Source organism: Oncorhynchus tshawytscha, unplaced genomic scaffold (assembly GCF_018296145.1).
Source record: "Oncorhynchus tshawytscha isolate Ot180627B unplaced genomic scaffold, Otsh_v2.0 Un_contig_6248_pilon_pilon, whole genome shotgun sequence".
Classification (NCBI taxonomy): Eukaryota; Metazoa; Chordata; class Actinopteri; order Salmoniformes; family Salmonidae; genus Oncorhynchus; species Oncorhynchus tshawytscha.
In genome coordinates, this window is record NW_024609476.1 from 111,290 (window position 1) to 134,081 (window position 22,792).

At 44.7% G+C, this 22,792-nt stretch overlaps 1 protein-coding gene across 4 annotated transcripts in view; it reads left to right on the forward strand.

The window, feature by feature from the left end:
- Positions 1–22,792, forward strand: part of ece2b (endothelin converting enzyme 2b) — a 76,199-nt gene that overhangs the window by 29,844 nt on the left and 23,563 nt on the right. For 3 of the 4 annotated variants that reach the window (XM_024441935.2, XM_024441936.2, XM_024441937.2), the window contains 3 exons: positions 1,680–1,763; positions 10,746–10,890; positions 11,184–11,399. In XM_024441935.2, coding sequence (XP_024297703.1) covers positions 1,680–1,763; positions 10,746–10,890; positions 11,184–11,399 — 445 coding nt within the window. Of the gene's footprint in view, positions 1–1,679; positions 1,764–10,410; positions 10,563–10,745; positions 10,891–11,183; positions 11,400–22,792 lie in introns of those variants that run through there. The other variant, XM_024441939.2, reaches the window with a different exon arrangement.

Sequence of the window (22,792 nt, forward strand, 5' to 3'; positions counted from 1 at the left end):
CTGGCGCTCCTGTATTTAGACTGCTGCTCTGTTCTGAGTGGGAGTTGTCTGGCTCAGTTCACGGCTACTCATAAGATGGCCATGCTACAAAGAACCGGGTAGTCACTAAATGACCATATGTCACGTTCGTCATAATGATTGGACCAAGGCGCAGCATGCGTAGAGTTCCACATATTTTAATAAATCGAAACTCACCAAACAAAACAATAAAGCACACACGAACCGTGAAGCTAACAGTGCTACTAGGCAACTAAACATAGTCAAGATGACACGCACCTCAGGGCGAGTGCGGGGAGGAGGCACAGGACGTACTGGACTATGGAGGCGCACTGGAGGTCTAGAGCATAGAGCTAGCACAACCTGGCCTGGCTGGATGCTCACTTTAGCCCGGCAAGTGCGGGGCGCTGGCACAGGACGCACTGGGCTGTGAAGGCGCACTGGCGACACAGTGCGTAGAACCGACGCAGAATATCATGGACCGAGGAGGCACACTGGAGACCAGGAGTGCTGAGCCGGCACATCCCGTCCTGGCTGGATGCTCATTTTCGCACGGCAAGTGCGGAGAGCTGGCACCGAGCGCACTGGGCTGTGAATGCTCACTGGAGACACAGTGTGTATCACCGCATAACATGGTGCCTGAACGGTCACACGCTGTTCAAAGCGAGTACGGGGAGTTGGCTCTGGTCTGGAACTTGGCTCCGCCAACCACCCCATGTGCCCCCCAATTTTTGTGGGGGGGGGGCTGCCTCTCGTGGTTGCGTCTTGGTTGCGAACCCCGGAGTCGTTGTTGATCCTCCTTCGCTTCCTCCGTCTGCTTCCCCGGCAGGCTTTCATACCTCTCCAATACTTCCTCTCAAGTCCAGGCTATTCTCTCCTCAACCTCCTCTATAGACCAGGATGCCATCTCCTCCCGAGCATGCTGCTTGGTCCAGTTGTGGTGGGATCTTCTGTCACGTTCGTCATAATGATTGGACCAAGGCGCAGCGTGCGTAGTGTTCCACATATTTTAATAAATCAAAACTCAAATAAAACAATAAAGCACAACCGAACCATGACGCTAACAGTGCTATTGGCAACATAACATAGTCAAGATCCCACGAATCACAATGGGGAAAATGGCTACCTAAATATGATCCCCAATCAGAGACAACGATAAACAGCTGTCTCTGATTGGGAACCATACCAGGCCAACATAAACCATTAATCACCTAGATGACCCACCCTAGTCACTATCATGCTCCAACCAACAGAGAATAAACAGCTCTCTATGGTCAGGGCGTGACACCATACTACAAAGGACAGAAATGACTATCATCATTTCACCAAGCACATCAAGATCAGGTCGTACTCACACATACGGCTGTGTTCTGTGTTCCATCACCAAACATATACACACCTTAGTGTGGGAAGAGAGGGTAATGCATTGTGACGGAATGGCAGAGATGAGAAACCGCAGGGGGGTGTCTCTCCCTTTTCCTTTCTCCCTCGCTCTCATGGGTGGCTTGTTGGTTTTCTCTAATACATTCCTTCATTCTAAGACGTGTACGTATGTCACTGAAGTCCTGTCACTTCTCTGCACTGCTTACTCTCTATTTCATCTGGTGAAAGCGCAACTTATTATTTTTATTTCTCTCCTACTATTACTGGTGCTAACTCTCCTTTCTTCCTTCTCCATGCAGATGTCCAGCTACAAGCGTGCAACATTTGAGGAGGAGGCGACAGACAACCCAGCTGATGGGAGCATGTCTCCGGACAGTGTGGAGGTCAGTCTGAGCTCAGTGGTTGATGTGAGGGGAGGAGGGACAGAGGTCAATGGAAATGGAGGAGGCTCCACACAGTGTCAGTCTGTTATTAGAGTGAAGTTGAACTAGATGTGGATCCTGGGTCCATTTAGCATTTTCCCCACTAATGGTTAACCATTACCTCTTGAACTTAGGGCTGAATACTGCCCCCTTTGGAGGAAGTGCGTGCCCATAGTAAACTGAAAATATTTTTTTCCAAAATTGCTAATATATGCATATAATAATTATTATTGAATAGATAACACTCTAAAGTTTCTAAAACCGTTTAAATTATGTCTGTATGTAAAGCAGAACTCTCAGGGCAGCCTTTCTCCCAAACTCTCTCTTGTCAAGAGAAAAGTTGGGTCAACTTTGACGTCATCGCCCCCACCCTTACCTAGGCAGCTACCGATCTGGGAACAGTATGTATTTGTTCAGCGCGATGTCTGCTTTCAATTGGCACGTTCATTGTTTGAATTTCGCGCGCCCTCATCCTTTGGCGGGCGAAAATGCACGGGTCACTCTCAAATACATGCACTCTATTGCGCGCGGCCAATTTGGGCAACGTTCTTTTCCAAGAGACACCAGTTGAAGCCGGTTTGTTTGTTCGTGATGATCATTGTTTTACATGATAAAAACATCATTTTGCTCGATTCTGCACTTAGTTTGACCAGTTTAGTCGACATATAATATGTAATTTTGAAGTTTTGATGCGCAAGAGTGCGGGACCAGAAGGAGCAGAAGTTATTTTGGGTGCATTTCAGCTGAAGCTGTTAGCATATGCTAATACAAAGACGCACAACTTGAAACCAAACAATATATTGGGTAAGTATGACTCCTTCTACGTCTTCTGATCGAAGAACATCAAAGGTAAGGGAATATTTATGTGTTTATTTTGGGTTTCTGTGGACTCCAAACGTAGAGGAGACACTGCTAATATCTGAGCGCCGTCTCATAGCACAGACTAGTGAACGAATTCTGTAACGTTAAAAATAAATGTAACACAGCGGTTGTATTAAGAAGAAGTGTATCTTTGTAACTATATGTAGAACATGTATATTTAGTCATGTTTATTGCTTGTTATCTGACGTTATCTGTCGGAGCTATCATCATTTCTCCGGACATTTTGAGTAGCATTTTTTGAAATGTCGTCATTGTAAACAGAGTTTTATGGATATAAATGGCATATTATTGAAAAAAAAAATGTACTGTGTAACATGTAATATTACTGTCATCTGATGAAGATTTTCAAAAGGTTAGTGAATTATTTATTTTTTAATCCTACTTTTAAATTTTATATTTTCTGGGACAAAATGGCCGCCGCTTGTCTTTTGTTTCGGTGGTGGTCTAATATAAATGTGTGCTATGTTTTCGCCGTAAAACATTTTAGAAATCTGACTTGCTGGGTAGATGAACAAGGTGTTTATCTTTCATTTGAGCTATTGGACTTGTTAATGTGTGGAGGTAAAATATTTCTAAGAATATTTTTTTGCATTTTGCGTTATGCTAATGAGCTTGAGCCGTAGTCACGATCCCGGATCCGGGATGGGTAGCATCAAGAGGCACCTAGGGGGTACTTGCAGTTGGGCAAGATGAGCCTGCTCCGAGAATTGTTTTACTGAACAACCAAAATACAAATAATTCCAGAACTCTTCTATCAAATTCCTATGTGTAGGTGAATACACTGAGTATACAAAACATCAAGAACACCTGCTCTTTCCATGACATAGACTGACAAGGTGAATCAAATCAAATTTTATTTGTCACATGCGCCGAATACAACAGACCTTACAGTGAACTGCTTCCTTTACAATCCATTAACCAACAATGCAGTTTTAAGAAAAATAACTGTTCGGTAAAAAATAGATAAATAAGACATAAAAATAAAAATAACAAATAATTAAAGAGCAGCAGTAAAATAACTGTAGCGAGGCTATATACATGGGGTACCGGTACAGAGTCAATGTGCGGGGGCACAGGTTAGTCGAGGTAATTGAGGTAATACTGTATGTACATGAAGGTAGAGTTAAAGTGACTATGCGTAGATAATAACCAGAGAGTAGCACCAACGTAAAATAATAGTCTGGGTAGCCATTTGATTAGCTGTTTAAGAGTCTTATGGCTTGGGGTAGCAGCTGTTAAGAAACCTTTTGTACCTAGACTTGGTGCCCTGGTACCACTTGCCGTTTGATAGCAGAGAGAACAGTCTATGACTAGGGTGGCTGGAGTCTTTGACAATGTTTAGGGCCTGGTATAGAGGTCCTGGATGGCAGGAAGCTTGGCCCCAGTGATATACTGGGCGGTATGCACTACCCTCTGTAGTGCCTTGCGGTCAGAGGCAAAGCAGTTGTGCCATACCAGGTGGTGATGCAACCAGGATGCTCTCGATGGTGCAGCTGTGGAACGTTTTGAGGATCTGAGGACCCATGCCAAATCTTTTCAGTCTCCTGAGGGGGAATAGGCTTTTCCGTGCCCTCTTCACGACTGTCTTGGTGTGTTTGGACCATGATAGTTTGTTGGTGATGTGGACACCAAATACTTGAAGGTCTCAACCTGCTCCACTACAGCCCCGTCGATGAGAATGGGGGCGTGCTCAGTCTTCCTTTTCCACAATCATCTCCTTTGTCTTGATCACGTTGAGGGAGAGGTAGTTATCCTGGCACCACATGGCCAGGTCTCTGACCTCCTCCCTATAGGCTGTCTCATCGTTGTCGATGATCAGGCCTACCACTGTTGTGTCGTCAGCAAACTTAATGTTGGTGTTGGAGTCGTGTTTGGCCACGCAGTCATGGGTGAACAGGGAATTACAGGAGGGGACTAAGTACACACTCCCGAGGGGCCCCTGTGTTAATTAAGGATCAGTGTGGCGGACGTGTTGTTGCCTACTCTTACCACCTGGTTGTGGCCCGTCAGGAAGTTCAGGATCCAGATGAAGAGGGAGGTGTTTAGTCCTTGACAGTTGGTCCTCACATGCTTTGAGTACACGCCCTGGTGATCCGTCTGGCCCAGCTGCTTTGTGAAAGTTGACCTGTTTAAAGGTTTTGTTCATATCGGCTACCGAGAGCATTATCACACAGTCATCCAGAACAGCTGGTGCTCTCATGCATGCTTCAGTGTTGCTTGCCTCGAAGCGAACATAAAAGGCATTTATCTCGTCTGGTAGGAACGCGTCACTGGGCAGCTCGCATCTGGGTTTCCTTTTGTAGTCCGTAATAGTTTTCAAGCCCTGCCACATCTGACGAGTGTCAGAGCCCGTGTAGTAGGATTCAATCTTAATCCTGTTTTGACGCTTTGCTTGTTTGATGGTTCATCTGAGGGCATAGTGGGATTTCTTATAAGTGTACGGATTAGTCTCCCGCTCCTTGAAAGTGGCAGCTCTACCCTTTAGCTCAGTGCGGATGTTGCCTGTAATCCATGGTTTCTGGTTGGGGTATGTACGAACATTCACTGTGGGGACGACGTCATCGATGCACTTATTGATGAAGCCAGTGACTGATGTGGTGTACTCCTCAATGCCATCAGAAGAATCCCGGAACATATTCCAGTCTGTGCTAGCAAAACAGTCCTGTAGCTTTGCATTTGCGTCATCTGACCACTTCTTTATTGACGAGTCACTGGTGCTTCCTGCTTTAGTTTTAGATTGTAAGCAGGAATCAGGAAGATATAATCATGGTCAGATTTGCCAAATGGAGGGCGAGGGCGAGGTCGAGGGAGAGCTTTGTACACATCTCTGTGTGTGGAGTAAAGATGGTCTAGAGTTTTTCCCCTCTGGTTGCACATTTAACATTCTGGTAGAAATTAGGTAAAAAGGATTCCCATTTTAAGATTCCCTACATTAAAGTTCCCGGCCACTAGGAGCACCGGCCTATGGATGAGCGTTTTCCTGTTTTCTCATGGCCTTATACAGCTCATTGAGTGTGGACTTAGTGCCAGCATCACTTTGTGGTGGTAAATAGACAGCTACAGAAAATATAGATCAAATCTCTCTTGGTAAATAGTGTGGTCTACTGCTTATCATGAGATACTCTAACTCAGGCGAGCAAAACCTTGAGACTTCCTTAATATTAGATTTTGTGCACCAGCTGTTGTTTACAAATATACACAGACCGCCACCCCTTGTCTTACCGGAGGGCAGCTGTTCTATCTTGCCGATGCAGCGTAAACCCCATAAGTTGTATTTTATCCATGCCATTGTTCAGCCACAACACTATGAAATAAAATATGTTACAGTTTTTATTATCCCGTTGGTAGGATATTTGTGATCGTAGCTTGTTTATTTTGTTATCCAATGATTGTACGTTGGCTAATAGGACTGACGGTAGAGGCAGATTACCCACTCGCCGTCAGATCCTTACAAGGCACCCTGACCTACGTCCTATATCTCTGTCTCTTTCTCATGCGAATGACGGGATTCTGGCCTTGTCGGTTGTCTGAAATAATTCCTTTGCATCCTACTCGTTAAAGAAAAAATCTTCAACCAGTATGAGGTAAGTAATCGCTATCCTGATATCCAGAAGCTCTTTTCGGTCATAAGAGACGGTGACATAAACATTATGTACAAAAGATGGTTACAAATAATGAGAAAAAACACACAATAGAACAATTGGGAGCCCATAAAACGGCAGCAATCTCCTCCGGCGCCATTCAGTCCAATCCAGGTGAAAGCTATGTTCCCTTATTGATGTCAGTTGTTAAATCCACTTCAATCAGTTTAGATGAAAGGGAGGAGACATGTTTGCCCTATTGGGAATTGCCTTTCAAACTTAAATGTCAATCCCTGAGTCACACATAATACCCCCATTTTACATTTAAATTTGATTTTTTTGTCATTTAGCAGACACTCTTATTCTGAGCGACTTACAGTTAGTGCATTCATCTTAAGACGGTTAGGTGGGACAACTACATATCTCATAGTAATTACATTATTAAAAAAGAAAGCTATCAGCAAATTCAGTTCTAGTAATTTAATTTATTGTTTTAATCCCCACCTGAGACCGGGGTTCAATCCCCACATCCTCCCTTCCTAAGTGCAAAACAATGTCCTTTAAAAAAAAATAACTTTTGACATTTTCTTAAACTACACTAAATTGATACTTCATAGTAGTCCCTCATGAAAGACTGACTGCCAAATCGAGAGCTGGCCTGTGCTCTTGCAAAATGTTATTCTCTTTTCCGAGATGAACTTTATAGTGATATTTCATTCATTAGAAAAGTCGCTCGGAAAGAGGAATGGAGGGTTAAAAATATATATACAGTACATTTGGAAATTATTCAGACCTCTTCACTTTTTCCACATTTTGTTACGTTTAGTCATATTCTGAAATGGATTAAAATTAAAATGGATTAAAAAAAAAATCTCCAAATTTATTACAATTTAAAACAGAAATACATTATTTACTTAAGTATTCAGACACTTTTCTATGGGACTCTAAATTAGGTTTAAGTGCATTCTGTTTCCATTGATCATCCTTGAGATGTTTTTGCAACTTGATTGGAGTCCACCTGTGGTAAATTCAATTGATTGGACATGATTTGGAAAGGCACACACCTGTCTATATAAGCAGTGCTGTAAAGTAAAGTATGTTGTAAATGACTATTGTAGCTGGAAATGGCTGATTTGTTATGGAATATCTACAGTTGAAGTCAGAAGTTTACATTCACTTTAGCCAAATACATTTAAACTCAGTTTTTCACAGTTCCTGACATTTAATCCAATTACAAATTCCCTGTCTTAGGTCAGTTAGGATCACCACTTTGTTTTAAGAATGTGAAATGTCAGAATAATAGTAGAGAGAATGATTTATTTAAGCTTTTATTTCTTTCATCACATTCCCAGTGGGCCAGAAGTGTACATACAATGCTACCATATACTAATTGAGTGTATTTCAATTGTTTAACTTGGGTCAAACGTTTCGGGTAGCCTTCCACAAGCTTCCCACAATAAGTTGGGTGAATTTTGGCCCATTCCTCCTGACAGAGCTGGTGTAACTGAGTCAGGTTTGTAGGCCTCCTTGCTCGCAAACGGTTTTTCAGGTCTGCCGACAACATTTCTATAGGGTTGAGGTCAGGGCTTTGTGATGGCCACTCCAATACCTTGACTTTGCTGTCCTTAAACCATTTTGCCACACTTTTGGAAGTATGCTTGAGGTCATTGTCCATTTGGAAGACCCATGTGCGACCAAGCTTTAACTTCCTGACTGATGTCTTGAGATGTTGCTTTAATATATCCACATAATTTTCTTCCCTCATGATGCCATCTATTTTGTGAAGTGCACCAGTCCCTCCTGCAGCAAAGCACCCCCACAACATGATGCTGCCACCCCCATGCTTCATGGTTGGGATGGTGTTCTTCGGCTTGCAATCCTCCCCCTTTTTCCTCCAAACATAATGAAGGTCATTATGACCAAACAGTTCTAATTTCGTTTCATCAAACCAGAGGACATTTCTCCAAAAAGTACGATCTTTGTCCCCATTTGCAGTAGTCTGGCTTTTTTTATGGTGGATTTGGAGCAGTGGCTTCTTCCTTGCTGAGCAGCATTTCAGGTTCTGTCGTGATATAAAACTCATTTTACTGTGGATATAGATACGTTTGTACCTGTTTCCTCCAGCATTCCTCACAAGGTCTTTTGCTGTTGTTCTGGGATTGATTAGCACTTTTCACACCAAAGTACGTTCATCTCTAGGAGACAGAACACGTCTCCTTCCTGAGCGGTATGATGGCTGAGTGGTCCCATGGTGTTTATACTTGTGTACTATTGTTTGTACAGGTGAACATGGTACATTCAGGCGTTTGGAAATTGCTCCCAAGGATGAACCAGACTTGTGGAGGTCTACAATTTTTTTTCTAAGGTCTTGGCTGATTTCTTTTGATTTTCCCATGATGTCAAGCAAAGAGGCACTGAGTTTGAAGGTAGGCCTTGAAATACATCCCCAGGTACATCCCCATCCCCAATTGACTCAAATTATGTCAATTAGCCTATCAGAAGCTTCTAAAGCCATGATATAATTTTCTGGAATTTTCCAAGCTGTTTAAAGGCACAGTCAACTCAGTGAATGTAAACTTCTGACCCACTGGAATTGTGGTTCAGTGAATTATAAGTGAAATGGTTGGAAAAATGACTTGTGTATTGCACTAAGTACATGTCCTAAGCGACTTGCCAAAACTATAGTTTGTTAACAAGAAATGTGTGGAGTGGTTGAAAAATGAGTTTTAATGACTCCAACCTAAGTGTATGTTAACTTCCGACTTCAACTGTACATAGGCGTACAGTTGTTCCAATAGAATGTTGTGTTAGCTAATCCAAGTGTACCATTTTAAAAGGCTAATTGATCATTAGAAAACCCTTTTGCAATTATGTTAGCACATCTGAAAACTGTGGTGCTGACTAAAGAAGCAATAAAACGTGCCTTCTTTAGACGAGTTGAGTATCTGGAGCATCAGCATTTGTGGGTTCGATTACAGGCTCAAAATGGCCAGAAACAAAGAACTTTCTTCTGAAACTCGTCAGTCTATTCTTGTTCTGAGAATTTAAGGCTATTCCATGTGAGAAATTGCCAAGAAACTGAAGATCTCGTGTACTGTGTACTACTCCCTTCACAGAACAGCGCAAACTGTCTCTAACCAGAATAGAAAGAGGAGTTGGAGGCCCCGGTGCTCAACTGAGCAACTGGCAGCTTCATTAAATAGTACCTGCAAAACATCTCAACGTCAACAGTGAAGGGGCGACTACGGGATGCTGGCCTTCTAGGCAGAGTTGCAAAGAAAAAGCCATATCTCAGACTGTCCAATAAGAAGAGAAGATTAAGATGGGCAAAAGAACCCAGACACTGGTCAGAGGAACTCTGCCTAGAAGGCCAGCATCCCGGAGTCATCTCTTTTTAATAAAAATGTAACCTTTATTTAACTAGGCAGGTCAGTTAAGAACAAATTCTTATTTACAAAGACGGCCTCCCGGGGAACAGTGGGTTAACTGCCTTGTCCAGTGGCAGAACAACAGATTGTTACCTTGTCAGCTCGGGGATTTGAGCATTAGGCTACATGCCGCCCAATTAAGGGGTATTGTGTGTATTGATGAGGGTAAAAAAAACTATTTTATCCATTTTAGAATAAGACTTGAACGTAACAAAATGTGGAAGAAGTCAAGGGGCCAGAATACTTTCCCGAATGCACTGGATATATTTATTTAGACAGTATGCATGTCACGTTCTTTCAAAATCGAACCCAGAAGCAGACCAGGACAAGGAGAGTAGGAAGAAGGTGAGTATTTATTTACAAGTGAATGTGAATGGGTAGATATATCCAGGTGGCGTAGCGGGCAGCGGTGGTGAGTTGATGGGAGTAAATAGGTGGATCCAATGGGGTAGCGGAATCCTCCGACGACCAGGTGGAAATGGGGTAAATGATCCGGGTGAGTAACTGAAGACAGAACAAACGGAGGTAAGTTTAAGGCAAGCAATACGTAAAAAACAACTAAACAAATTCTATCCAACTTGAGGCTGATACTATGGCACAACATACTGTTCATGGCTAACGATCCGGCAGGGAATGGATGTCAGGTCAGAGCTTTTGAAGGGGAGAGGTGATGATCAGGACAGGTGTGCAGATTACTGATGGGATACAGGTGCGGGTGAACATCGATCTCCCAACAAGCTAATTCGCCCGGCAACCAGACAGGGTGCGTTCCAGGACACCGGAAACACACTCCAGGACAGAAACACAGGCAAACACAGACTCAGGAAGCGGGATTCGTGACAATGCAAATCAGAAGGTGATACAGGCAGGTGGGTAAAAAACTGTGGGAAGGGATTGAACCCCGGTCTCCGATAGGGAGATTTGGATATATGACTGGGAGTGTTAGAACTTCACTACAGCTCTGCAAGAATGAGGGCCCTCTTGACTATGTCTGTGATACATGTGATGTCATCCCATCCTCTCTTCTGTCTCTGGCTCATGTGTTTCCACAGGTTGGCTTTCGGAAGGGCGGCATCCAGCTCCTCGGTCCCATGGGCAGGAGGACTCAAATGGAGGTAGTGCTGGCTGGTGTGCTGCTCTGCTCTCTCCTCGCCCTGTTCGGATGTGCTGTCACGCTGGGCATGCGCTACAACACAGGCGAGGCCTTTGGTTACACGCACGGACACAGGCGCGCAAGCACACACACAAGCACACAAGTGTTATGTCTTATAATAAGGCTTATAATATGTTATGTCTCTCTGTGTATCAACATTTCAGCTGGCTGGTGTTTAGCAGTATCATTATGAGTGATTATTAAAACATTATGGAGTCATACATGCTTGTGACAAAAGTCTTGTGAACTTGCATTATAACCACATCATAAAGCATTATACTGTACCAGCAGGCTTTATAAAGCATTATAGAATTCTGTTTTTCTACCTTGAAACCAGACCCAGCGCGAAGCCTGTGTCTGACTGAGGCCTGTATTACGGTGGCCAGTAAGATCGTAGAGGCCCTGGACCGCAGCGCTGACCCCTGCCATGACTTCTACCAGTACGCCTGCGGGGGCTGGGTACGCAAGAACCCCCTCCCTGATGGACGCTCTCGCTGGAGCACCTTCAACAGCATCTGGGACCAGAACCAGGCTCTCCTCAAACACCTGCTGGGTGAGTTGTTTGTACACAATACACAGACAGACACACATTGCATACTGTAAACATACCACACTATTTCATGACCTTGTTGACAGTGTTGGGAGTGTGTTGTCAATTTTTATTTATTTATTTATTTAATTTAACTAGGCAAGTCAGTTAAAAACAATTATTATTTACAATGACAGACTACTCCGGCCAAACCCGGATGACGCTGGGCCAATCGTACGCCACCCTATGGGACTCCCAACAGCCGGTTGTGATACAGCCTGGAATTGAACCAGGGTGTCTGTAGTGACACCTCAAGCACTGAGAAGCAGTGCCTTAGACTGCTGTGCCACTCAGGAGCCCAAATCTGTTAACAGTGTTGACAGTTTTGTATGGTGGAAGTGTTGACAGGCCTGGTTCTAGTTTATTTGCTGGTCTGTTCAGGTCAGCATATAGAGTCTGTTCCCAGATCTGTTGAGGCTGTATGGCCAAACACTAGACAGCACAACGGGTCTTGGACCAGGCCCTGCCAGATTTAATAATGGCCCACCCAATCAAGCTGGCTTAAAATATATATTTTTTTAATTAAAAATTAACTTGATTTGTTGGTTGTATTGTCTCCTGACTCATCAGAACGGTTGAAAATGCAGCAGGGGGTTCCTGAGATCTAATTGGTTACATCGCAATCATATGGTAAATCAGAAGCCTCCAGTCGAAATCTGAGTTGTGACTGTCAGTGAGAAGCATCTAAAATAGCCCTAGACCTATGGCAACATTTAAAAGTTAAATCGCATAAACAGAAAAGTCACATATATTCTGAATGATCCTTTCTAATTATTTTTAAAAGAATAGTGTACACTAAAGAAATCATGTTGTTTTTACAGTATCATACTGGCAGCCAGTAGTTTATTCCCATTAGTAGGCTACACCAGGACGAATCTCTTTGCACTAGTGGAGAGTGTCAACCATATCCCTGGTGAGTGTATAAGGACACAAGGCGAGACCCAAATGCAGACACAGGAAGCAGATGGTTGAGCACCAATATTTATTAATCGAAGGGGTAGGCAAAAGGGGACAGTCAAGAGTTCATAAACCGGGTCCAAAACAGTACCAGATGAAAGGCAGTCTCAAGGGCAGGCCAGGCAAGGGTTCAGTGACCAGATCAGAGTCCAAACAGTAGAAGGGGATAGGCAGGCTTGAAAACAGAACAGGCAGAGTGGTCAAGCAGAAGGGTAAGGAGTCAGGACAGGCAAGGGTTGAAACCAGGAGGACTAGAACCAACAGAGACTGGGAAAAATAGGAGCAAGGAAAACTGTTGGTTGACTTGGCAAACAAGACAAACTGGCACAAAGAGACAGCAAACACACGGATATATACACCGGGGATAATAAGTGACACCTGGAGGGGGTGGAGACTATCACAAGGACAGGTGAAACAGATCAGGGTGTGACAGAGTGTGCATACCGTCTTTATCATTGGATGAGTCAGTCACTGGAACGTTTAGAATAATAATTTCCTCATATTGTATAATATGTATCTCCCTTTTTTGTAGCCCTAGATTAGATTCATTCAAGACAAGGTCATTTTTATTGATCTCCATTTGTCAGTATCAGCAGAGTAGGACCATGCTGTTATTTTTGTAGAATGCCTATTATTAAAGATTCTGATAGTGTCTCCAGACATGTAAAGTGACGTAGAATTGCACGAAATGTGTTTATAAAAGCCACATTTTTTCTCGAATCCTCCTAAAACTGTTTGCCTCGTCTGTTTTCCTCGCTGCTTCCCCGAACATGGAACTCACGCACCGCCTATGACGTTGTGTAGCCTATTTCATTATGTTTGTTTACTGTCAGACTCGGACAGTCAGCCTGTTTCTTTCCGTGGTGTTGACAGTAATTATAACATGTGTAGTTCCGCTGCCTACTTGGCAATAGGCCTAATAACAGGCTTGTTTCCCAAGGGAACTTTGTGGTCACATTTATCCTGTGTTATGTGTTAAATTATGCAATGTGATTGCACAAATCTTCACTTAAATATGTCAGGGTATTTTTGCCTGAAAATTGTTGTCCCAGTCACTTTTACTCATGCCCAGCCACACAGCAATTTCTGCCTACACCAAAAAAATCAAATAAAATTGATTTGGACCAGGCTAGTCAGCATCTACAGTGCTGTGTGGTTTTTGAGGCCAGCTGAATCAGCTTGTCTTGCTAAGTGGGCAGACCAGGGATGTGTCCCAAATGGCACCCTATTCCCTTTATAGTGCACTACTTTTTTACCAGGGCCCTTGTGCACTATGAAGGGAATAGAGTTCCAATGAAAGGAATAGAGTGCCATTTGGGACAGAACCCAGAGGGCTGAGGGCCCCAGGTCAGTGCAGTTCTGGTAAATACCTTGCTGCTTCCGGTGCATGCAGAACTTTATACTCCATCGAATGTTGAATTAAAACTATTCAGTACTGGGATGCCAGTCTCACTCCATAATATACCAGAGGTTACTGTGACCCTGTTTGTTCCCCTTCAGCCCTACTTTTTTATTTTAATTTTATTTCACCTTTATTTAACCAGGTAGGCTAGTTGAGAACAAGTTCTCATTTGTAACTGCGACCTGGCCAAGATAAAGCGTAGTAATTCGAAACATAAAACAACAGAGTTACACATGGAATATACAAAACATACAGTCAATAATACAGTAGAACAAAAGAGAACAAAAAGTCCATATACAGTGAGGGCAAATTAGGTAAGTTAATATAGCAATTAAACACTGGAAGAAGCTTTACATAGCAGAGACTTGTAGATAACCTGTAGCCAGTGGGTTTGGCGATGAGCAGTATGAAGCGAGGGCCAACCAACGAGAGCGTACAGGTCGCATTGGTGGGTAGTGTATGGGGCTTTGGTGACAAAACGGATGGCACTGTGATAGACTGCATCCAGTTTGTTGAGTAGAGTGTTGGAGGCTATTTTATAGATGACATCACCAAAGTCGAGGACGGGACGGGAGAGCCACTAAAGCTTAAAGAGCAAGTGTTTAAGTGTGTGTTTGTATGTTTGTATGTGCATGCGTGTATGTGCGTATGCTTGTGTGCGTGTACCAGAGGTTACTGTGACCTTGTTTGTTCCCCTTTAGCTGCCCTACTAGCAGGACAGCCACTGAAGCTTAATGAGGGAGTGTGTAGGTATGTGTGTGTGTACGTGCATGTGTGTATACTTGTTTGTGCTTGTGTGTATATCCATACAGTTAACAATATTATGCTTGTCCGAATGGGATTGTGTTAGCAATTCAGAAGAGAGAAATGGCTTTCTCCCAGTAGTCTGTTTTGATGCAGCTTGTCAACGGTGTCTTTTTGTTCAACCATACAGAGAAAAAACAAACAGGACTAAATTAACTGTGCGCTGGTGTAGAACTCCTCATCAACAACAGTCAGGAAGCAGTGCCAGTCTAAGGTCGTGTTCCAAATTGCTACTCTTTAGTGCACTACTTTTGAATAGGGTGCCATTTGGGATGTAACCTGAGATGTCCTCTCAGTAAAGTGTGTGTTGTCCTCTCAGTAAAGTGTGTGTGCGTGCTTGCGCGTATGTGCATGCGTGCGTATGTGCTTGGGTGAGTGCACGCGCATGCTTGCATACCTGTGTGTGTATGTTCTGCTGCTAATTTACTGGCGGAATATTCCAGCTCTGAGTCATTTAATTTAATTATGTCTGCAACCATCCGTGTGAGATGGACCAGAGCATCCTTTGAGGTCACACCATTTTAAAAAATGGTTTTGTATTGTTGACAAAAGGGCATGAGTTCTGTATGATAATTAGTTGATCTGTTCTGCAGCATTGGCCGGTCATGTAACATCCAAGATGGCGTAGCAGTCAGACGTCTTTTGTTTTCATCTTGTCCCATATACTGTATATATCTTTATATATATAATTTTATATATTGTTTGTTGGCATATATTTCTTCATCTTTTTCTTAACCCCAACTTCAAATCAAATCAAATCAAATTTTATTTGTCACATACACATGGTTAGCAGATGTTAATGCGAGTGTAGCGAAATGCTTGTGCTTCTAGTTCTGATAATGCAGTAATAACGAGCAAGTAATCTAACTAACAATTCCAAAAAAACTACTGTCTTATACACAGTGTAAGGGGATAAAGAATATGTACATAAGGATATATGAATGAGTGATGGTACAGAGCAGCATAGGCAAGATACAGTAGATGATATCGAGTACAGTATATACATATGAGATAAGTATGTAAACCAAGTGGCATAGTTAAAGTGGCTAGTGATACATGTATTACATAAGGATGCAGTCGATGATATAGAGTACAGTATCAACGTATGCATATGAGATGAACAATGTAGGGTAAGTAACATTATATAAGGTAGCATTGTTTAAAGTGGCTAGTGATATATTTACATCATTTCCCATCAATTCCCATGATTAAAGTGGCTGGAGTAGAGTCAGTGTCATTGACAGTGTGTTGGCAGTAGCCACTCAATGTTAGTGGTGGCTGTTTAACAGTCTGATGGCCTTGAGATAGAAGCTGTTTTTCAGTCTCTCGGTCCCAGCTTTGATGCACCTGTACTGACCTCGCCTTCTGGATGACAGCGGGGTGAACAGGCAGTGGCTCGGGTGGTTGATGTCCTTGATGATCTTTATGGCCTTCCTGTAGCATCGGGTGGTGTAGGTGTCCTGGAGGGCAGGTAGTTTGCCCCCGGTGATGCGTTGTGCAGACCTCACTACCCTCTGGAGAGCCTTACGATTGAGGGCGGTGCAGTTGCCATACCAGGCGGTGATACAGCCCGCCAGGATGCTCTCGATTGTGCATCTGTAGAAGTTTGTGAGTGCTTTTGGTGACAAGCCGAATTTCTTCAGCCTCCTGAGGTTGAAGAGGCGCTGCTGCGCCTTCCTCACGATGCTGTCTGTGTGAGTGGACCAATTCAGTTTGTCTGTGATGTGTATGCCGAGGAACTTAAAACTTGCTACCCTCTCCACTACTGTTCCATCGATGTGGATGGGGGGTGTTCCCTCTGCTGTTTCCTGAAGTCCACAATCATCTCCTTAGTTTTGTTGACGTTGAGTGTGAGGTTATTTTCCTGACACCACACTCCGAGGGCCCTCACCTCCTCCCTGTAGGCCGTCTCGTCGTTGATGGTAATCAAGCCTACCACTGTTGTGTCGTCCGCAAACTTGATGATTGAGTTGGAGGCGTGCATGGCCACGCAGTCGTGGGTGAACAGGGAGTACAGGAGAGGGCTCAGAACGCACCCTTGTGGGGCCCCAGTGTTGAGGATCAGCGGGGAGGAGATGTTGTTGCCTACCCTCACCACCTGGGGCGGCCCGTCAGGAAGTCCAGTACCCAGTTGCACAGGGCGGGGTCGAGACCCAGGGTCTCGAGCTTGATGACGAGCTTGGAGGGTACTATGGTGTTGAATGCCGAGCTGTAGTCGATGAACAGCATTCTCACATAGGTATTCCTCTTGTCCAGATGGGTTAGGGCAGTGTGCAGTGTGGTTGAGATTGCATCGTCTGTGGACCTATTTGGGCGGTAAGCAAATTGGAGTGGGTCAAGGGTGTCAGGTAGGGTGGAGGTGATATGGTCCTTGACTAGTCTCTCAAAGCACTTCATGATGACGGATGTGAGTGCTACGGGCGGTAGTCGTTTAGCTCAGTTACCTTAGCTTTCTTGGGAACAGGAACAATGGTGGCCCTCTTGAAGCATGTGGGAACAGCAGACTGGTATAGGGATTGATTGAATATGTCCGTAAACACACCGGCCAGCTGGTCTGCGCATGCTCTGAGGGCGCGGCTGGGGATGCCGTCTGGGCCTGCAGCCTTGCGAGGGTTAACACGTTTAAATGTCTTACTCACTTCGGCTGCAGTGAAGGAGAGACCGCATGTTTCCGTTGCAGGCCGTGTCAGTGGCACTGTATTGTCCTCAAAGCGGGCAAAAAAGTTATTTAGTCTGCCTGGGAGCAAGACATCCTGGTCCGTGACTGGGCTGGGTTTCTTCCTGTAGTCCGTGATTGACTGTAGACCCTGCCACATGCCTCTTGTGTCTGAGCCGTTGAATTGAGATTCTACTTTGTCTCTGTACTGGCGCTTAGCTTGTTTGATAGTCTTGCGGAGGGAATAGCTGCACTGTTTGTATTCAGTCATGTTACCAGACACCTTGCCCTGATTAAAAGCAGTGGTTCGTGCCTTCAGTTTCACACGAATGCTGCCATCAATCCACGGTTTCTGGTTAGGGAATGTTTTAATCGTTGCTATGGGAACAACATCTTCAACGCACGTTCTAATGAACTCGCACACCGTATCAGCGTATTCGTCAATGTTGTTGTCTGACGCAATACGAAACATCTCCCAGTCCACGTGATGGAAGCAGTCTTGGAGTGTGGAGTCAGCTTGGTCGGACCAGCGTTGGACAGACCTCAGCGTGGGAGCTTCTTGTTTTAGTTTCTGTCTGTAGGCAGGGATCAACAAAATGGAGTCGTGGTCAGCTTTTCCGAAAGGGGGCGGGGCAGGGCCTTATATGCGTCGCGGAAGTTAGAGTAACAATGATCCAGGGTCTTTCCACCCCTGGTTGCGCAATCGATATGCTGATAAAATTTAGGGAGTCTTGTTTTCAGATTAGCCTTGTTAAAATCCCCAGCTACAATGAATGCAGCCTCCGGATAAATCGTTTCCAGTTTGCAGAGAGTTAAATAAAGTTCGTTCAGAGCCATCGATGTGTCTGCTTGGGGGGGATATATACGGCTGTGATTATAATCGAAGAGAATTCTCTTGGTAGATAATGCGGTCTACATTTGATTGTGAGGAATTCTAAATCAGGTGAACAGAAGGATTTGAGTTCCTGTATGTTTCTTTCATCACACCATGTCACGTTGGCCATAAGGCATACGCCCCCGCCCGTCTTCTTACCAGAAAGATGTTTGTTTCTGTCCGCGCGATGCGTGGAGAAACCCGCTGGCTGCACCGCTTCGGATTGCGTCTCTCCAGTTGGCCATGTTTCCGTGAAGCAGAGAACGTTACAGTCTCTGATGTCCCTCTGGAATGCTACCCTTGCTCGGATTTCATCAACCTTGTTGTCAAGAGACTGGACATTGGCAAGAAGAATGCTAGGGAGTGGTGCACGATGTGCCCGTCTCCGGAGTCTGACCAGAAGACCGCTTCGTTTCCCTCTTTTTCTGAGTCGTTTTTTTTTTTGGTCGCTGCATGTGATCCACTCGGTTACACTGGTTGTAAGGCAGAACACAGGATCCGCATCGCGAAAAACATATTCTTGGTCGTACTGATGGTGAGGTGACGCTGATCTTATATTCAGTAGTTCTTCTCGGCTGTATGTAATGAAACCTAAGATGACCTGGGGTCTAGTGTAAGAAATAACACGTAAAAACACAAAAAACTGCATAGTTTCCTAGGAACGCGAAGCGAGGCGGCCATCTCTGTCGGCGCCGGAAGTACGTTCAACATACTCTCCTGCAACCCGCCTCACCCAATGTGGTATGGATCTGCTATTTTCTTTACCTCAGAACCGGAAACTCCAGCAGAAGCTAGCCAGCTAACTAAGTACTAGCTAGTAGTAAGCTAGCCCCTGCTAGCGGTCATCAGCTAACCTCTAGCCAGGACAACTCCTGCCAGTCTATACAGCGAGTCTCAACCAAGAGCTTACCGGACTCCTTTTTCTCCATATCACCGGATTCCTACCGCAAGCTCTGAACCTCTTCACCTGGATCACTGTGGCTTGCTAGCTGCTATCCAATTGGCTTCTCCTGCTAATGTCCCTGTCCCGAAGTGAGCACCAATTAGCCTGGAGCTAGCCTATGCTACGCCCATCTCCCGGCTAGCTGAAGAGGACCATTAGCCACTCCTTGAGCTACAATACCTATTTTGCCAATTGGCCTGGACCCCTTTTATTGCTGTTACGGAGCCCCGCCGATCCAACTTGTCTGGACTACCAAAGTAATCCACCCAAGTTTTTTTTTAAACTGGCTCCTTCATCACGACATCCCCTGAATGCCCATTTGCTAGCCGCGGACCACTAACTATCTAGAACATACCGGACTGTTAGCTGTAGTGGTCCATCAGTCAATTTCTTGGGCTACTATTCCTATTTTGCCAATTGGCCTGGACCCTTTCACTGCACGGACACCTGCTGATCCAGCACGACTGGTCTGCCGACGTAACCGCATGAGGGGGCTACAGCAACAGACATCTTCCGTCGCGACGTCCCTCTAAGGCCCTTCTGCTAGCCCCGGCACGCTGGCTGTCTGAATCGCCGTGTCTCCAGCCCGTCCAGCTACTCATTGGACCCTATGATCACTCGAGTATGCATGCCTAATGTCAATATGCCTTGTCCATTGCTGTTTCGGTTAGTGATTATTGTCTTATTTCACTGTAGAGCCTCCAGCCCTGCTCAATATGCCTCAATATGCTAACCCTCTTGTCCCACCATCCACACTTGCAGTGACCTCACTTGGTTTAATTGATGTCTCTAGAGACAAAACCTCTCTCACCGTCTCTCAATGCCTAGGTTTACCTCAACTGTATTCACATCCTACCATACCTTTGTCTGTACATTATGCACATAATATATATCATACTGTGCCCAGAAATCTGCTCCTTTTACTCTCTGTCCCGAACGTACTAGACGACCAGCTCTTTTAGCCTTTAGCCGTACCCTTATCCTACTCCACCTCTGCTCCTTTGGTCCAGGCCCTGCAGTGCCTAGCTCCACTCCCATTCCCCAGGCACTCTCATTTGTTGACTTCTGTAACTGTAAAAGCCTTGGTTTCATGCATGTTAACATTAGAAGCCTCCTCCGTAAGTTTGTTTTATTCACTGCTTTAGCACACCTAGCTGTGTCTGAATCCTGGCTTAGGAAGGCCACCAAAAACCCTGAAATGTCCATCCCTAACTATAACCTTTTCTGACAAGATAGAACTGCCAAAGGGGTGGAGTTGCAATCTATTGCAGAGATAGCCTGCAGAGTTCTGTCTTACTATCCAGGTCTGTGCGAAAACAATTTCAGCTTCTACTTTTAAAAATCCACCTTTCCAGAAACAAGTCTCTCACCATTGCCACTTGCTATAGACCACCTTCTGCCCCCAGCTGTGCCCTGGACACCATATGTGAATTGATTGCCCCCATCTATCTTCAGAGCTCGTGCTGTTAGGTGACCTAAACATGCTTCACACCCCAGCCATCCTACAATCTAAGATTGATGCCCTCAATCTCACACAAATGATCAATGAACCTGCCAGGTACAAACCCAAATCTGAAAACACAGACAACCTCATAGATATCATCCTAACCAACCTGCCCTCCAAATACACCTCTGCTGTCTTCAACCAGGATTTCAGCGATCACTGCCTCATTGCTTGCATCCGTAATGGGTCTGCAGTCAAACGACCACCTCTCATCACTGGCAAACGCTCCCTAAAACACTTCAGCGTGCAGGCCTTTCTAATCGACCTGGCCCGGGTATCCTGGAAGGATAATAGACCTCATTCCGTCAGTAGAAGATGCCTGGTTATTCTTTAAAAGTGCTTTCCTCACAATCTTAAATAAGCATGCCGCATTCAAAAAATGTAGAACCAGGAACAGATTTAGCCAGTGTTTCACTTCAGTGGCGTACTGCATTAGCATCATATAGCCCCCGCGATATGAAACTTTTCAGGGAAGTTAGGAACCAATATACACAGGCAGTTAAGAAAGCAAAGGCTAGCTTTTTCAAACAGAAATTTGCATCCTGCACTACAAACTCCAAAAAGTTCTGGGACACTGTAAAGTCCATGGAGAATAAGAGAACCTCCTCCCAGCTGCCCACTGCACTGAGGCTTGGAAACACAGTCACCACAGATAATTCCACAATAATTGAGAATTTCAAAAAGCATTTCTCTATGGATGGCCATGCTTTCCACCTGGCCACCCCTGCCCTGGTCAACAGCCCTGCGCCCCCCACAGCAACTTGCCCAAACCTCCCCAATTTCTCCTTCACCCAAATCCAGACAGCTGATGTTCTGAATGAGCTAAAAAATCAGCAGGGCTAGACAATCTGGACTCTCTTTCTAAATCTGGACTCTCTCTTTCTAAAATTATTAATTATTTCTAAAATGACACAATTTTTGCAACCCCTATTTACTGGCCTGTTCAACCTCTCCTTAGTATCGTCTGAGATCCCCAAAGATTGGAAAGCTGCCGCGGTCATCCCCCTATTGAAGAGACACTCTAGACCCAAACTGCTACAGACATATATCTATCCTACCCTGCCTTTCTAAGTTCTTCGAAAGCCAAGTTAACAAACAGATCACAGATCATTTTGAATCCCACCGTACCTTCTCAGCTGTGCAATCTGGTTTCTGAGCGGGCCCTCAGAAAATTCAGTGTGTTTAACCTTGGTGCCTTTCAGGTTTAACTGATAAAATGTCCAATTATAATCACATGGCAGGCAAGTCACAAAGTTCACTCAAATGATCGATGTTAAGCAGCCACGCTCAAGGTCCTAAACGATATCATAACCTCCATCGATAAGAGACAATACTGTGCAGCTGTATTCATCAACCTGGTCAAGGCTTTCGACTCTGTCAATCACCACATTCTTAATGACATACTCAACAGCCTTGGTTTTTCAAATGACTGCCTCACCTGGTTCACCAACTACTTCTCAGACAGAGTGTGTCAAATCGGAGGGCCTGTTGTCCGGACCCCTGGCAGTCTCTATGGCGGTGCCACAGGGTTCAATTGTCCGGCCGACACTATTCTGTATACCTCTGGCCCTTCTTTGGACACTGTGTTAACTAACCTCCAGACAAGCTTCAATGCCATAAAACTCTCCTTCCGTGGCCTCCAACTGCTCTTAAATGCAAGCAAAACTAAATGCATGCTCTTCAACCAATCGCTGCCCACACCTGCCCGCCCGTCCAGCATCACTACTCTGGACGGTTCTGACTTAGAATATGTGGACAACTACAAATACCTAGGTGTCTGGTTAGACTGTAAACTCTCCTTCCAGACTCACATTAAGCATCTCCAATCCAAAATTAAATATAGAATCGGCTTCCTATTTCGCAACAAAGCATCCTTTACTCATGCTGCCAAACTTACCCTCGTAAAACTGACTATACTGTCGATCCTTGACTATGGCGTTGTCATTTACAAAATAGCCTCAAACACTCTACTCAGCAAATCGGATGCAGTCTATCACAGTGCCATCCGTTTTGTCACAAAAGCCCCATATTCTACCCACCACTGCGACCTGTATGCTGTCATTGGCTGTCCCTCTCTTCACATTCGTCGCCAAACCCACTGGCTCCAGGTCATCTATAAGTCTTTGCTAGGTAAAGCCCCACCTTATCTCAGCTCACTGGTGACCATAGCAGCACCCAACCGTAGCATGGGCTCCAGCAGGTATATTTCACTGGTCA